Source organism: Schistosoma mansoni, chromosome W, assembly GCF_000237925.1.
Source record: "Schistosoma mansoni strain Puerto Rico chromosome W, complete genome".
Taxonomy (NCBI): Eukaryota; Metazoa; Platyhelminthes; class Trematoda; order Strigeidida; family Schistosomatidae; genus Schistosoma; species Schistosoma mansoni.
The window spans coordinates 48,392,967-48,411,008 of NC_031502.1; the positions used below are offsets into that span (position 1 = coordinate 48,392,967).

Genomic DNA, 18,042 nt, shown 5'->3' on the forward strand with positions numbered 1-18,042 from the left:
GAATAGGTGGTACCAAGTTGAGAAGAAAGTAAAAGGTTTCTTTCAGTGTAGTCTTCATTTACCAAAGTCTAAACAGAAAAGATTTGATATAGTGTATGTGGTTACGCTGATAAGATTAACTTTCCGAAAGAAGGCTGGTAGAATCATATCTGTTATACACGAAATTTTTTCCCTGTTTATTTAATGTGAAGTATTATAGAGGGACAGAAAGTTTAACTATGGGCAGTCCTCTTGACCTAATATTAACTAACATTTTTTAAGTACAAATTAAAAAAAACCAAACTCAAGTATGCGATAAAATAAACGTTTTATTTGAAACGTGCTTCTGATACTTTCATCATACGTAATAACTGATACCATGTTGATCAGTTACTTAGACCCTCAAATTTACATATCAGCTCAGAGTATAAGACAAAATTCCTTAAACTTGTTCTATTTTCTCATAAAATTTCCTGAACGAGCAATACTCTCAACGATGATAATTAGACAGAAGGCAAACTTTTACGTTACGCAGAAGTATTAGCTATTTGTCGTCTCCACTCTAATCTGCGTACACAAAAAGAACCTTTGGTTCACCTGGGGCTGCCGTGGTCATTGATTCATTACTACTCATTCATCCCTTCTTTCGTCCAAAATATTCTTTTGAAGTATTCTAAAATATCAAACAACCAAATTTAAAAATTCATAATTGATCATGTGTCCAATCATCTACTGAGGTTATAATTATCAGTCACTAAAATGGAGAATGGATTTGATGTAAGATGGTTGAAGGTAGTCTCTAGGTTTTCTGCCCTGCCACAGCCCAACTTGACTCACAGTGCTGTCTGCAATAGGCATAAGAAGGGAGAACGCCAAGGGTGTCCGAACCAAGACGCGGCATCAGTTCAGTAGGTCACTGATACTGTCTGAACCTTTTTTATGGATGAAAACAATCTGCTTGACGTTCACGTGGCAATACCGATCGGTGGTTGATGTTGAGTGACATAGCTCAGAATCAGCCAAAACAGTATGAGTAGCATTTACTTTTTATCATCCTATAGATCTTAATCTCCAGTATTCCTTCATATACATACTTTCATTCTGTCATTTAAAACCGAATTCTCATTGTTCTGACAATCATTTTTACTCAGATCATGTTAACTTCTCTGTTATTCATTTCATTTCGTTATGCTGTGGTATAACAACTTCTACCAACGTACATTTCTGTCAGGATGTTCGTTGATATGATTGACTAACTAATAACTTTGATAAATAAAATACTAATCAGTGAATGTATGCGATAAGCAGTCTGTCCATAACTAAATTTAATTTCCAATTTGACAGAATTCTTTATCATTTCTATCACTAGGATAACATTTTCCTTAGCTGCCACTTTATTATCACTCGTACATGCATACACGTATAGTCACTCATATTGTGTACAACTTATAAGTATCATCTGATATATTAGTCAAACTGGTTTGTAACAAGTTATCACGTGTATAGTTCAGTAGTTTCTTAACATAAAGTAATTTTTCAACAGAGATTCCTCATTGATCATGATCTGTTTAGTCATATGAATCATTTTATTCATAACTCAGATTAATGAAATTGACAGGAACAATTATTGAATTTCAAATAATCTCATCTAGGCTCTTCCATGAATCGAGACATTCAAATTAATTTTCAGTTTTGACCAGTGATTTCGAGGGGTTTTTTCAGTCTGATTGAATTCATATTTGTACACGTATAAATTTCCAACAATTTTAAGTAATCACCATGTCTACTGATTGTACGAACTGGTTACCCTGAGGTAACCGGGAGATTTTTTTTGCATGTTAATGTGAATTTGCAGTGGATCAATATTTGATTTGTGCTCAAGAAGAAATTTTGGATTTCATCCAAAAATATTTATTCAGATATACTTTTGATGATAGGATGATTTATCGTACAATCAAATGAATGCTAAAATATATTGGTCAAGAATATCACAATAACAAAATAATTTTTATTTATTATCCAATAATCTGGGAGCACTGGGTACAAATCAGAAAAATTTACTTACTATAATCACAAGATAATGATGATATTTCTTCAGAAATACAAATATAGTAATGAACAGAATGAAGAGTATGATTCGTTAAGAAAGAAAGAAAAATATGACAAAGTGTAGTAAGAACATTTAGAAGTTTCATAAATCAAGCCACGAACGAATTGTTTGTACCTCAATTTGACGAACTTGACGTGCTGATGGAGGGTCGTTTGGATCTGGTGATCTATGTGATTGAAGAATAAGAAAAGATATGAGAAAGAAGAGAACAAACTAATATTATCAATAATACTGTAACTGTCTTTAATAATTTGGAATTTGCCCTAATAATTTCATCTCGCCGTGTTAATGGGGGTGTTAACAACTTGAACCGATGTACATGCGTACCGGATTCTACGTTGCGTTTGACAGACCGATTGATTGACATCGAATAAATACCTGATCAACTCATGAGTGAATGCGAATTTCAACAGGTACTATATGACTATTGATCAACGGGTCGAGGTTATTAATTCATCCCATTTAGTCAGGTAAATTTTTGTCAAAGGATATACTTAGCTAAGCAGGTTAATTACAACATGGTATGGGTTACATGAATGACTGACTATAGTGTTTCTATGAGGTAGAGGAAATCGGTGGCTCGAGTAGCATGACTGGGTGATATGTATACACTTTTAGATGTCACACAACATACTACTCCGTTACTCTTCAACTTAATTTTTGATGATTTACTTACACAGGTAGGTACTGATGAACAGTTTGGCAAGCCTAATTCATTTATCAACTGAATTATTTATTATTTATTTGAACACATAAATATTGATAAAAGGAGGCACCAGATATATATGCGCCACACAAAAGAAATCGTCATTTTATTTAATTGCGTGAGGGCTATGATACTGCTCGGGTGCCCAGACCGAAACAGGTGGTTTCTTTAGGGGGGCACAACCCGAGTCTTTGACCTAAAGGTCTGATCCACAAGCCAGTGGAGCACTGTAAGGAGATGCAGTTCCATGGTAGCCGGTGACCAACAATTGGTTCATACGCCATTTGTTTCTTCAGGACACTGGAAGCCCATGTGCACCATTGGTTTGGAATCAGGGTTTTCCAACTCCCCTAGGTGAACTCGCCATGTCCACCAACCCGGTTAAAGCGCCGGACATTCGTTTTTCGTCCTCTCAATTTCGTAAACAACAGTAATGCCAAGAGAAGGCAGTGAGTAGGACTTCCCTGGCAGAGGCTGTATAAGCGTGGCCGTATGAGGGCATTTCGAGGGAGAGGGCGGGCCCTCCACACTCTCGGCCGTACCCGGGAACTTGAGAGCTTATCAACTGAATACTTTTCAGCAGCTTAAAGATCCTCATAGAATATTCAAAAATGAACAATGTTTGAGCGAACAATTGTTTTCAATAACTTCATCATCAGGCCCTACAGTTGTAAGTCCATAATTATGATATTTTACCGGATACCTAAAGTGAATATTATAAACCTCTTACCCCCACCTTTTTAAGAATAACTCTATCTTAATCTTCACGTCCATCATTCCCAATTCGTTCATCGTAATTACCTTGATAACACCCCTCTCGTTATATTCATACAACAATCTTATTATTATTACTATTTATCATTACTATCTCAATTGACAAGATGAGATTCTCCTGCCATGAATTTCATCCACACGATTTTTTGCATTTTCATTTTTTCATAGTTGAAATCATGAGTCGATTGAAGCTGGACCACCATGGAAAACCTGGAAGCACTGGACGGCCGTTTCGTCCTATTATGGGACTCCTCCGCAGTGCGCATTCACGATCCCGCCTCGCGAGCGAGATTCGAACCCAGGACCTACCAGTCTCGCGCCAGAGCACTTAACCGATATACCACTGAGCCGGCGGTGTTAATGTCTAACATCAACCAATCCACGATTTTGAGCAACCGTTCACCAATTGTCTTCAGTGAGTTGATATCTCTACAACAGACTTGGTAGAACTACACTGGTCACTGCTTCCCACTAGAACTCAAGATTTTCCATGGTGGTCTAGCTTCAATTGACTCATGATTTCAACCATGAAAATACTAAATTCTCCACAAAACCCCTTCTGATTTTCATTTTCGCTATATTACTATTATGTAGATTATGACTAGACACTACTCCAAATCATTCTGACCTTTATTAAATGACCTTTCTAATTTATAAATAACACAATTTTGAAGTGTATATGTTGTGACGGATACAAACGTTCACCATTTTTAACATATAACATCATTATTACATGTCTTATTTTGACCATTGTAAAATATCACAATAATTATGGACTCATAACTGTAGAGCCTGATTATGAAGTTATTGAAAACAATTGTTCGCTCAAATATTGTTGATTTTTGAATATTTTTCATTAAACTGAAATAATTACAAAGACAAATTGGGAGAGAAAAACTAAATACCTTAAATCAAGATGATGAGCTCCACCATCTAGTACCAAGGAGATGACTTTCTCTGATTGATCAGTTAAAATCTAACAATGATAAAAATGGAAAAAAATTAATTAGTGCAAAGTTTGATTCCAAACATAGATGAGTGTGATAAATTAAGTGAATATTTGTACAGTGCAAGAAATCATCGGTTTTTATAGTTTTAGCAATTACATCGATATTGCAGAAAACCATAAAGATACTGTGCCCTGAATATAATACGATAAATTATCATGTTTAACTACACGACATATATCATTTTAATGAATAAATTGTATACGAACACTTTGATTATAAATATGATCGAATTGACCTAATAACCATAGTAACAACTATGGAGTCTATTAAAAAAATGATTACTTGTTAAACTACTACTAATTAGTAATTATGCTGTCCAACTATCGATCTAATGTCAGTTAATTAGAATTAATTAAGTACCATTAACTTGAATGATACGATAGATTTGCTCTGAATTAGTGACAGCAATACAACAGTCGATCTAAACTGACAGGAATGTTTATTTCTTAGAGTCCTACTATAATAAGAAAATGGTTCGAAGAGTGATTAAGCTAACAAACAAGACTATCATAGTATTTTACCATGTTCTATTGACATAGCAGTTTACGAATATGATCTGATTAGTGAGTATGGGTATGATAGCAGTACGATTTTTTTTCATTAGTTGTAGAGATTAGAAATATATCAGTCAAAAAGTTTTACATTTCACTATCTTTTTGGGTATTCTCTGGATAGCTTTTAGTTCTACAGAGAATCTAAAACACTTTGTGCCATTTGTAAATACAAAGACTTATGTTGTTTAACCATAAAGAGATATCATTTCACATTTGTTGATAACAGTTAGATGATCAACATTTTATATTTACCTGAAACATATAAGATGATTTAGTAAGGAGTAAATATACCTTTGAAAGACAAGACAAAATATACGGTTTAGAATACGGTCTGTAGTTAACTTTTAGAATGGTGAAGCGGATTTGTAGCTTAAAAGGATTATTTGCTGATTATTTTACCGATAAGGACAATGAAAGCTTCACGATTAGACCACTATCCAACTCAGGTAACGCAACTTCAAAAATAGTTGGCTTTTACTTTTTACTCTCGGTGGTATAGTCATAGATGCCTACTGCTGAAGAATCCCACATTTGGATGAAACAATTGTCTAATGCTTACCAGTTCTTAGTGGTCATCTAACCTAGGTCCTTTCGTGTGATCCCAACTACAAAGCATGGATTCCAACAAAAAGATACAACACTCTCACCAAAATTAAAAGAAAAATTATCCACAATTTTATATTAATTATATAAATAAAACATGAGGTCGTAGAAAACACGTCTGATTCATAAAAAACTCTATCCATAAATTAGAATTAGTGGGAAAAAACAAAAATAGATCATATATCCTACTTACTCCACCACCCATCCATGGATCCAAATTTCCATTTGAAAATATAATATTACTTGAAGTTTTCCAAACTGAAAGTATAGTGATTTAAATGTTTTAACGGTTAAAATGAAAAGAGTTAGAATAATGGGATAAGAAATGTAACAATCTAGGTTAAATGATTCACATTATACACTAATATTAAACAGAGAACCACCACAAATTGCTGAACAGTGATCAGGCAACCGGTTCATTTTAATCTACGATTCCTTAGTGGTGAATGCGTACCACCATCCAAAACGAAGATCTTCAACCACAGAGTAGAAATTCAGTGATCCATAATTTTTCGACTAACTGACACATAAAAATACAGGTTCAGATTCATTATAGCATTGAAGATAGGTACCTCAGGAGAATCCATAACTGGGACTAAGCAACTGTTTACTGTCTTTTTAATAAGTCAATACTAGCTATTACCAGACAGTCTGAAATGAAAAACATTGCCAAATTAAATAAATTTTCACAAAACACCTAAATTAAAGAGGCTATATTATTCCATCCACAATTTAATATAATAAATAAAATGAATATATTTAGCTTAACATCCACAATATGAAAAACCAAGTATCAGGACTATAAAAATACTTGACAAAATAAACTGTGACCTCCAGACAAAAGCAATTAATTTGAATTAACACTAAACGACAAAGTGAAACCGACTAATTCTCAAATTTTACATCACGAACTGACTTCAGTTAAACAATTATCGAAAACCACGAAGCACTGAACCCCTTAATAGTGAGTGTTAACGACCCATGACCCTTAAGTTTTCGAGAGCGAACGCTTGACTTTAATCAAATCTTGATATTGGGTAACCACCTCCCAATATCACTGGTGGATAACTGCTTTACACACAACCTGGCTGAACTCTATTGATCACAGCTTTACACTAGAACTCCGGGGAATTATCTTTTGAAATTGTTCACTGGTGAGGACACAGTGACACTTGAGTGGCGTATATGCATCCGGTGCCCTTTGTACCAATATATATGTGATTAAATAAATAAAAATAAATGAGAGTCATGCATTTGAAGCTCAGTTAGGTCATGAATACTACCCAGTGCTCTATTTGTTCCCAGTGATTATATAACTAAGGTCTCTCAGTTATATAAACTACAAGAAATCCTAGTTACATAGAAAAACGTAAACAACAGAAAGAAAGGATTGTTAATGATAAAAATACTAATGGGTTTGCCATAATGTTAATAATAAACATAAATAAGCATAGACAGTGTTGAAAAGATACATATAAGAAGGATTTACAAATAAACACCACACAAACAGCTATATTTTATTCATGGACAAATATGATTTGTTGGAAAACGAAAATCGAGATTTAACAAGCTAATCTTTTTTTACTTTGTATATGTAACTATGTGTCATTTAAACAAAGTTTATTCAATATTTTCCATTTATGCACTGGAGATTATCGGTTAGACGATAGACACGCTTAACCAGTAAGGACATAAGATAGAACTTCCATTGAATACAAGATTATCATATTAAATGATTGAACGAAGCTGTAAAAAATTCATTTGATGTATAAGACATTTGAAATTTGTAACTAATTATTTACTTAGTGAATAGCGAAAAAATATCCTGTTAATAAAAATCCTTCATTTTTGGAAATATTAAGTAATAAAAAGAATAAATTAAGTCAACAATCATAACAAAAACAACAGTATAACGTACTATTATCACCATAAAATGTTGACAACTGATTAAACGCTGGTGTAACACCCCACCTTCGTTGACAATAACTTGTTACTTGTTGTTTTGTTAGAGGTAAAGAGACGAACATATCATTTGTAGTACTATCCGAGTCATCGTGTAAATTCATTTCGGTACAACTCTAGAATAGGAAAACAATTACAAAAGGGTAATTTTTTGATGATGAACAAAACGAAACGGTTAGTATAGATAATTAAGTGCAAAAAAATAATTTAACAATCATATTGGTTGTACACTAGGACTGTGCGTTTGATAAGTCAAACAGTCCGAAGTAACACAGAACCAAGTATATACGCGTATCTATCCGAATTGCAATCACAACGAAGTGAAATCAACAAGATGAGTACCAGAATAATAGTAGTTGTACTGTATTGAAAGAACCCTTGGTGGGGAAAATCAATTTATTGTTTAACGCAAAATCATGCAGCGGTTTAGTAAAACATGAAAATCATACATTAAATATATCATATGCACATCTTCTTTGCGTTGTCTTTTACATACTCCATTATTCCTTTAATTCTGTTGTTACTTCGATTGCTCTTAGGTTTCCTTCCTATTCGCTTAACTTCAATTTTCTGGGGCCAGGCATTCCACTTTCGTTCGGTGCTACATACTACTTTATATCTGTCAACATAAATAGCATACACCACACTTGTCCCCCGTTTGAACCGTCGTTCCTACGGTTATTCTGTTTACTGTGCCGCGCTCTCCATCGAAGCATCGAGTCCGCCGGCGAGCTGACCTCCGTAGTTCTATCGACCTGCCGGACCATCTAAATCCAATGTCCACCCAGCAGCCGAACGTCCCACTTCTCCTCTTTGTTGATAGTGACTTATACACCTAACGCCACCCCGCCAGAACATTCCATTCGACGCCCCCTATCTGCAGTAGTAGTAGTATAGACGGTAGTAAATGAGTTTAGGAACAGAGATTTGAGACCAAGGAATTTGTACAATAAAAGGTATAACATAATTGTGAAACTCGGTATCTAAAAGAAGACAAAGGGTGACTTCATCAGTGCCATAGTGACCGATTTTGAGCCATGTTAATCGATGTTTCCAAACATTAGTTACCATAATTACGCGGGCCCCAACTAGGTAGTCTGTACCTAGGTAAACAATAATCTTGTACAAATTTGTGTTCAAAGATTAAAGCTACAATAAATATTCAAAGGCTAGTCATATATGATAACATCTTGCAAGTCCGCCTCTTGACTTACAAATCTTCACCACATACATTTGGTTTACTGGTAATTAATATTTACCAACACTAATAGCCTGAAAGAAAAACTATTTGACAGATAGGATTATGGGATTATAATCGTGAAATTCAAACAGACCTCTCTTCTAAAGAGAAAACAGAGATTCTATTCTGTACATTGAAGATTTCTTTAATGTTACATTTCAAATAATAGTCGTCATATTACTGAAATGTTTTTATGAGAAGTAAAACAGCCAAGTACTTAACAACAGGGAAAATTGTGATACGTTTAATAGCAATTAATCTTGATTAATACGTGAATTTATTAGGATATCTTTGAGTCTTAGCAAAAAAGTGGTAAATTTCACGCCACCAACTCACTACAAGTGATTTAAAATATTTCAACCGCTTCGCTCTACATTGAGATTGAGTTCGTTAGTTAGCTAAAAAATAAATTATTCGAAGATTTTCACAATAACAAATCACATCTTAAAGCTGATATATCCATACTTCATGGATTAAATTTAATAAGACCGAAATAATTACTGACCTGAAAATCCCAAGCAAGTGAATCACTACCTAGACCACATCCTGTTATATCAGCACATTCAATAAACTGGGTTTTATAGTCGAAACACGGGAGAGCTAAAATTTAATTTTTTTTAAAAAACAAAACATACTTTTATTATTATCAGGGTAAATTAAGTTCTATATTGAGAACTAAATGATTGATGGCAGTTATGCGACTCCTAAACACTTATTTTTGCATACAGATTAACAGAAAGGTGCTCACTTAGAACTAAAGCACTTTACATAGTATAAACCGTATTTATATACGATTTTAACTGCATTCAAGCTTCTGAGATGGCTTCTTTGACGATAATGAAAATCAAAAACAATGAAATAAATTACATGGTAATGAATTAATAGAAATACTAGTAGATACACTACAGAAATCTTAAGGCTTACAAAAAAACATATGAAAAGTAGTTAGATAGTGGCTTTTGATTCACTTCCAATATTCTACTTAGCAATTATTGCAAGTAGGTTTGATTCGGCTTAACGAGTATACACCACATGCAAACCTGAAATACATAAGTGTGGGATCCATGAATTCCATAGCGAAGACACAAGCAAAAATAATATTTTATCCGGTACCCATTAGGGGATCGTGAGTATAAACATTTCAATACTATTTTCAACAGATTGGTGGATTATACTGATTTTCATTTAGCCAATCATGTTGGTTTATGGGACAAATTCCTTATATCCCATGGGGACCAAGAGGAATTGTGAATCAATCTTTTCTCGGACAATTCACTTAAACATAAAACGAAGAAAGAAAGAACGATTGAAATATTCAAATTACATCGCCCTAAAAATTAGGACCTGGAATTTATTTACTTATAAACAATATTTTACTTTGGACTTCATGTTAAGACTGGACTAAAATATGTGGAACTTGGGAAACCACATATTTAAGACGATTCTGAATGTTCCGAGGAAAATTTAAATCAGTAATTTCTTCTCGGTCTCAAATACAAGCTTCCTTTTTGTTTAACAATCAATATTGTATTCTTTATCGTTTAAAAAATAGTTGATCGGATTGCTTAACTACTTACCTTAGTTGTATGTTTACAATTTGTTGTACATTTCAACAAGATAATTGGAATAAAAGTATCATTAACAAATTATTTGAATATTATTAGCTTCAGTGGTGGAAAAGAGAACCTGTAACTTTTCAACGGCATATAGTTTGGTTAAATGAGATAGAATGTGTGCTTTAGTAGTATAAGTTATAAAACACAGCTTACATGTTTTTGTATCCCATTTCAGAAAACCATCAGAGTAATGTGAGTGTAATTATAATACGTGACATCTTTAAATTTATATTTTTCTTCACCAGTTTTATCGTTATAATCATATTTCCACCTTTTCCATAAATCTTGATTCTCTTTACAGTCGATTGATACCGTTCGTGAAAATACTACAGTGGTGTATTCAATGTCTTATTATCATACTAGAAACATTTCTCCTGACAATTTGAATGATTCTGTGTCTGTCTTACTAAATTTCATGGATTAATTACAATTCCATAAAACAAGACAAAACAAAAATCCTCCTGAAAACTGGTGTTGCAGTGATTAGGTCGATCATAACAATTTATATCTCATTGCTTTTTCCTAATATCGTAGTTTCGCATTGTATTCTCAAAAGTCACTAAAGAACAACACTCCCCAATTCTTTAACACCGAATTCATCGGGGTTATTTTTTGTTCTGTTCTCAAGTCTGAATCTTTTAACTCTATCCAGTGGTTTGCATGGCTTGAAAGCTACTTCTATGCAGAAGTTGCACAACAGATGTGTAATATATTATTGAGACATGACTTTGAAATCTTTTATGATACTGTGAGATAAGAATAGATCTAAGTCCAATCCATGTCTGACCAACAAAAAAATCAATCAGCTTTTAAGTAACTTCTACTATGTACACAAAACAACAATATAGTTATAAGGGTTAATGAAAAGTTTAACGAGACTGAAACTTAGATAGCAGATATTTCTCTCAACTGTAACCGCATATACAACCAAAGATAGATATCAGATACTAGTATTTGAAGATAAGGGTATAAATACTGATCAGCTAGCTGATACTATCGGATAAATATACTAACGCCTTCATCGGAAAGTCCGTGGATCTTATGTGCTGAAAGAGGTAAGTTTGATGACAAGCGAGTAAGAACGTATTCACATGAAATATCCTAAAAAGTATAATAAAAATCAATGGAATATGGTAAACATACATTGTGAACTGTTGTAGAAAACTCCAACAGCCTCACGAAGGGTCGGGATGAGATCAGTTACTGCTAATGCATTTTTGCACGAGACATTTACAGGATTAGCAGGTAGACTTGCCATAAATGATGCCTTGTAGGGATAATCTAACATAGCCATCATAACAAATGCATTGCGAGCCCATTTCAGTACCCAGTAAAATTCGAAATCATTTTGGATAGGTTTACATAACCGTAGGTCATTAGAGAGTTGTTTGTAACCTGTGAAATGATATTTTTGTAAATACTTTAAACAAGAGTTAAGCATGGATATGTATCTCAAAATCTATTGTTGTTTATACAATAACTTGGCAATAACACAAAGACTAATACTTCAACTGATCAACCAAAGATTAATATACCCGGAGAAAAATTCGAAAATAAAATCAAACGGCGAAAATCAAGAAAATTAATGCAATAATGCCACACCTTGAAACAGAATGAAAAAAGCTAACAGGAAAGATAGATACGCACAAAATGAGCTTTGCTTATAAGCTTCAGTATTAGTAGGTGAGTGTATAATAAATACAGATATATTGGACTGAACTTGATTTACTACAACAACGTTTAATCGTTTATCCCAATGAGTAAGATAACTAGTATTAGTGTCATCATTAAATAGCTGTAGACAACTGTAACAAGTAGCAAAAACTAATAAATGGTCACCAAACACTTTTTTAAGGATACTTCATAAATATTGAAATCAGTAAACATTTTTGGAAGGATAAAACTGGTATAGTTGAAGACTTCACTTGACCTTAACTTTTCGAGGTGAACTCTTGAACCACCTTCCGGTCCATCTAACTGAGTCTTAAATAAATCTTCCTTCTTGCCATACCATGCACTCAGAATTACTGTAAATTTTAGACTGAAGTCGAAATTAGCGAATGACTTTGGAACTGTATTCACTTTTTTCTGAAGACGGAGATGACTTTGTGGGGACAATCACGTTACTTATAAGTTGTAACCTGTACTTACATATTCAGATCTACGTTGATTTATACAAAATCTAACTCTAAATGTCTGTGTATTTACAAATCGAATACAAATCAAAGGACGTTATTGTAAAAAAAAAAATCGAATGCAAAGATCTAAAAAAAATTGTAGAATAGAATTTTGTACCGATATTTTACTGAACAGACATTATAAGTTCAAGCAAATATTCATTATTAGTGGTGTTACATGGAAGAATAACTCAATCCGAACACACTTGAATAACCAAAATGTTTGTGAAAACCTTTTACAGCCTACCGATATCAGGTTTCTGAGATAGTTGAACAGCTAAATTAAAGGCGTTTTTAATTTTTTCTGAACATTTTGGATCAGCATCACGATAGTCCTAAATAATAAAACTACTCACCAAGGACAAGAGTACTCACCTTAGTGACACTTTCAAAAAAGTCATGAAAATTCCCCTCGCCTGCAACCCATCTAACTGGTGCACTTGAAGCTAAAGCACCTTTAATTATATGAGGATATTTAGCTCTCATATACGCTGCAAGCATGCCTCCATAGCTGTGATACAAACTAAACATGAAATACAGAATTTACCTTCCACCAAATGCAACAACAAGGGATCTAGTCATGTTGAATGTACTTTTGATACCTTCAATTAAATAAGCATAATCTGCTAATGCTTGGTCAATTGAAAGGTATTGAATATATGGCTGCTGGAAGCTTGTATTAAATGGGAGACTTTTCCCATAGTATCTCTGATTCGAATAACTAGTTACTGAATGTACTTAACACATACATGTTCAGCAAACAGGACGAAAGCATTGAAACTAGGTGCTAATTCGAATATTAGCCCTGTATTGTTCCAGAAACCATCGATTCCTCCTTCGTTTCCACAATAAAAGAAGATGGGTCCGTTTGGTTTGAACCATTTATCTATTTTTGAAAAAATCGATTAAAATATATAAATACCTTACCTTCATACAGGTACCGCTGTTTGAAAGTCAGGTTTCTTGCTTGAAAATTAAAGTGATCCAAAGTTTGATCAAAATAGTTTTCTTTCGGTGGCCACGGTATGGATGACGATGAGACATATAAAGTGCAAACAAACAGGAAGAATTGCAAAACAGGGTTTTGATGAACCATGAACCCAAGAGCTATAAATGATGGATATATGGTATGATGAATTTTCAGTAACTAGCACGTCAGGTAGTCCACTTTAAAGACTAAGGTTAACAACATAGGGATTAATTTAATCTGATAAAATTGAATTGTATAGACAAAAATCTACAATGTTCCTATCATCGTTGGTCTTATAAGTGATAAAACGTTAACCATATATGTAGAAAACAACAAGGATTTCGAAGCCTCCATTGGTCGTCTGAATATCAGTGAACACCAAAACTGACATATTTTTGTATCGAAAACTCATAGAAAGGCTCAGTAAATAATCAATAAGACCCGATACTCGTAACACATTTGTTTATCCATCGATTTGTTTTACTATGTTTAACTCGTTACTTGAATACCAGCAACAGTTTGTGTTGTGGCTTATTGGTTAAGAGGTTTAGCTTTCAACCACTAAGTCGAAGGCTTGACTACCTCTTCATCGACTTTGGTAAGGGCAACCGAGTAGTATTATTAGCCCTCACACTTGGAGTGTAGCTCATACCTAAGTATCTGGTGAACGAGTTGGTTTTCTTTCGTCCTCCAGTCCATCTGATTTCCTAAAGCTCTATTTATTTACTTCTAATTTAAGAGGCGAAACTAAGTAAAAGGGGAAGACTGGGAAGCCATGGTGATCCACTTCCGATGACAGACTATTATAGGCACCCAATCCACCGACAGTGTTCAAGTAAACGGATTTCAGCAGGTCCAAAATAGACTTTGGTGTACTATTTAATTACATAGGGTACTACAAAGCCTGTTGATCAACAGATCCAAGTGCAATCATCGGGTTGAAAAAGACTAACACAGTGAGGAGCTAGTATGCTTTTATTTCAAGGGATGAAAATTTGATTTATTCGTCGATGGCAAGGTTGAGAACCCACTTAGAATGTTTGGTCATATTGTTCCTGAATTTCAGTTCGGCATCAGCTGATAAGGATGAGTCAGCATCTTCAAAAACCTGTAGGCCTGTTTTCCATATTGCACTACGTCAAATATACCCTTTATGAACATCATAGCATAAAATTTACTTTGTGAGACAAGGAGAGAAAGCTGGAGCGGTATTAAGTCTTGTTGACCTAGAAACTGGATCGCTGAGCTCAAGTGATGATAGTTTAAAGTCGATTACCCACGATCGATTTGTGAGTGGTTACTATATTACTACTTTCATATCCTCCAGGCCTTACTGTACCGAGGACCTGTGCGGCGGAGTGTATTTATTTCAGAATTGACATTTCCCAGACCCTCCTTTTGTTTGTGGGAAGGCCAATGGCCAGTTGGAAAAGCCTGGCTGCTGCTACATCTGGGTACAGTTTGTAGTAAAGTTACTTAGAACACAGAGCTTGTGGCTTTTATTGTCATCACCTCGATCGATATCTGACATATTAGGTCTAAAAAGAACAAATATTAGTGATATTGAAGTACAATAAGTGATACCAACCGCTTTATCAAGATTGGACCAAAGTTTTGGCTGCTATGACTCCAAGTAGGTGACTTAAGTCAGACGAGATGAGAAGGGCCTGAAGTTCTACAATGATTTGCCCTTAGCTTTAAGTATTTCAATACATTAAAAGTATTGTCCTCTAATACTTCCATATTATCCTAAAATAAAGCTATTAGTACGTCTCTAACTTTACATCTAATTCCGAACCTTTCCAGTTCATAATTATGCCTAGGTAGAATCTCGTTCTTTCCTGGAGTGATTGTTGGAAACTAGCTGACTAGTCTAAAAAAGTTGGCATGTGGCTAAGTAGTTGGTATTTACATGGCGCATCGCAGCAGCAGTGATGATGTCACTATGAAACTAAAAAAATTCCGTTGGTCGGACTAACATCCCAACCTCCCGATTTCGGGGTTTTCTTCAAAGTCAAATGTCCGGTGGGACTATAATTTATGGACGAATTAATCAGGCAAAAGATAACAGCTCCAAAATTTTGGCACGGAATTCATCCATCCATAAATTATAGTCTCGCCGTTTGCTTAGTCTCTGATAGAATCTCCACATGACTGTCTGACATATTTATTAACTAGCAATCATTTTTGGGCTTATATGTCTAACCAAAGAAGGTAAATTCTACAGTTATTATCGTCTGAAGCAGAGAAATAACAATTGCAACCTTAAAGGGAGCTAATATCTCCACTATTAGTTTATTCCCAACACATAAGAACAAATTAACTAATATCGGCTGAAATCGCGAAAATGAGGACAAAAACACTACTATGGCATCATTGCTTGTAGTGCAGTTTTGATAACATTGACAACAACAATAGTTTTTATGATAACATATGCTTAAATCATGTTACTCCGTGTAAAAATAAATTATTTGTCCACTCTTAGTGGATATTTAGGTGGAAACAGTTGCTAGTGTGCGATTAAATCATGGAAAAACTATTGTAACAACGGCTGATTAATGAGTTTTCAAGGATTTTGCGATACCACGTGCCGTAAAATAGAAAAGCCCTTGTTCACTTAGTTTTAAAACCATAAAGCAAGCTTTTAAATCTATTCGTAATTAACTTTAGGTTGCTCACAAAGCAGAAATAGAAAATTAGCCCAAAAATCCCGCGATACTTCAGGTCCAGATCATACCTGCCTCCACGACCTTGTGTGGCCTAGAACAAGGTGGGTATTCTGTATTTGAAGTGCTCGGGTTTTGTTGAGCGTTTGCTACCTTTTATAAGTTCGTAGCGTTCGCATAAATAAGTAATTTTCTGACATCTGAAAACCCAAAAGAGGTCTTAATACTCTCATCATGGAAGGTAGTAATAATTCAGATTTCTGTAGTAAGGACAGAAGGCTATAGACGCCACAAGTACTCAGAGTTTGATAACACCATAACTAGTAACACCTATAATCGAGACGTGACAACCCAGTGGAATCAGAGCCTGGAAGATATATTTGATAGAATATCGATATATCAAGAAGTGAATAATTTGGCTAGTTAGTGGTTGTAGGAGAGTGAAGCTCGGCGTACTCGTTCGTGATCTGGTGCGAGTGCACGATCAAGTGCCTTCAGTTAGGTGAGTATAATAAAATTAATGCGGTCGGAACCAGATGTCAAAGACTTACAGAGCTGGGGATTTTCAGGATTTATATACCGCTACAAGGCTCACGGCCTATATGAGGACACATCTGCTCCGCGTAACAGGCTTCGAAAATTGATGACTCAGTGTGAAAACCTATATAACACGAGTATTTTGTTCTTTCTTGGCTTTACTACTCGCCTGCAGTATCCTTTAGGATGTCCGAATCTAGTACGAAGAAAAAGAGGATACATTAAGCCCAAAAATCATCTCTTAGTATTCTATACACCGAAATCAGATCACCTCTTAATCTGCGGTACAACAGAGTGAAAAGGTCAAAATTCTGGAGCCCCTCATTGTATGGTAAGCCCCAGAGTTCTGAAATCGCACAGCTATCTGCTTTCTTTGCTTCTTCTAAAATATCCGAGTAACTTTTTGAACAGGGGCTTGCAGCCTGAACGCAGATTTTAAGCTTAGTTCTTACTAAGGTTGTGTATGGTGTAGTGAACATAGGGGCATCTAACTTAGTGAATGTCCGTCCTGAAGCCCATAGAGTTCTAAATTTCTTAGCTACAATCTCTCAACAGTGGATCGCGGTCATATGATCATGAATCACTAACGCCACATGATTCTTGTGTGACTGCACCACAGGTACAGACAATCTACGTACGCTGTACCTATTTAACGTTATATCCCCAAAGCACATTGCCAAGTTGATAGTTATCAGCCACACTTCAGACCAGCTAATCAGAATATCTAAATCTTTCTGAAGTGCGCACGCGTCCGTGTCTCCTGTTATTTCTCCACAGATTTTTACATCATTATCGTATAGTAGTATTGCGGACGCAACTATTTCTGAGAGTTCATTTATATGCAATATAAAATCTAAAGGACCTAGGACAGAGCCTTACAACACTTCACTAAGTACAGGTTTGCAGGAGGAGCATTGCAAATTAATTTTTACTTTCTGTCCACAACCTACCAGGAAATCAATAAGCCATTTTAGGAGAGGTCCAACGATGCCTAGATTTTCCAGCTCCAAGAGTAGTGTGATTTTTCACACCTTATCAAATGCTTTGCTGAAGTCTGTGTACACAAAATCTACTGATTTTCCATTGTCTGAAGCATCTATCCATTTCTCTTTTGTTATAAGGAGATTTGTAATTGAAG

The 18,042-nt window shown here is 34.8% G+C and overlaps 1 protein-coding gene across 1 annotated transcript; it reads right to left on the minus strand.

Annotated features, from left to right (window-relative positions):
* Nucleotides 1-1,973: 1,973 nt before the first annotated feature.
* On the minus strand, nt 1,974-16,458 carry Smp_071610 (family S28 unassigned peptidase (S28 family)). Its single transcript, XM_018789969.1, has 12 exons — nt 16,439-16,458; nt 13,659-13,838; nt 13,481-13,617; nt 13,279-13,439; nt 13,107-13,242; nt 12,979-13,066; nt 11,698-11,949; nt 9,444-9,538; nt 7,655-7,814; nt 5,930-5,994; nt 4,475-4,545; nt 1,974-2,255 (listed from the first exon to the last, which is right to left on the minus strand). Exons 2-12 carry the CDS (start codon nt 13,825-13,827, stop codon nt 2,171-2,173), a joined length of 1,419 nt encoding a protein of 472 aa, XP_018655359.1. The 5' UTR covers nt 13,828-13,838; nt 16,439-16,458; the 3' UTR covers nt 1,974-2,170.
* Between the last annotated feature and the right edge of the window lie 1,584 nt (nt 16,459-18,042).

What these genes read in the sequence shown, in the direction of transcription:
- Smp_071610 (XM_018789969.1), bottom strand. Translation starts at nt 13,827, where the DNA reads ATGGTTCATCAAAACCCTGTTTTGCAATTCTTCCTGTTTGTTTGCACT. An exon ending in GTTGTTGCATTTGGTGGAAG is followed by an intron (nt 13,243 to 13,278) that starts GTAAATTCTGTA and finishes TTTGTATCACAG; the next exon opens with CTATGGAGGCATGCTTGCAG. An exon ending in TTTTTGAAAGTGTCACTAAG is followed by an intron (nt 13,067 to 13,106) that starts GTGAGTACTCTT and finishes TTTATTATTTAG; the next exon opens with GACTATCGTGATGCTGATCC.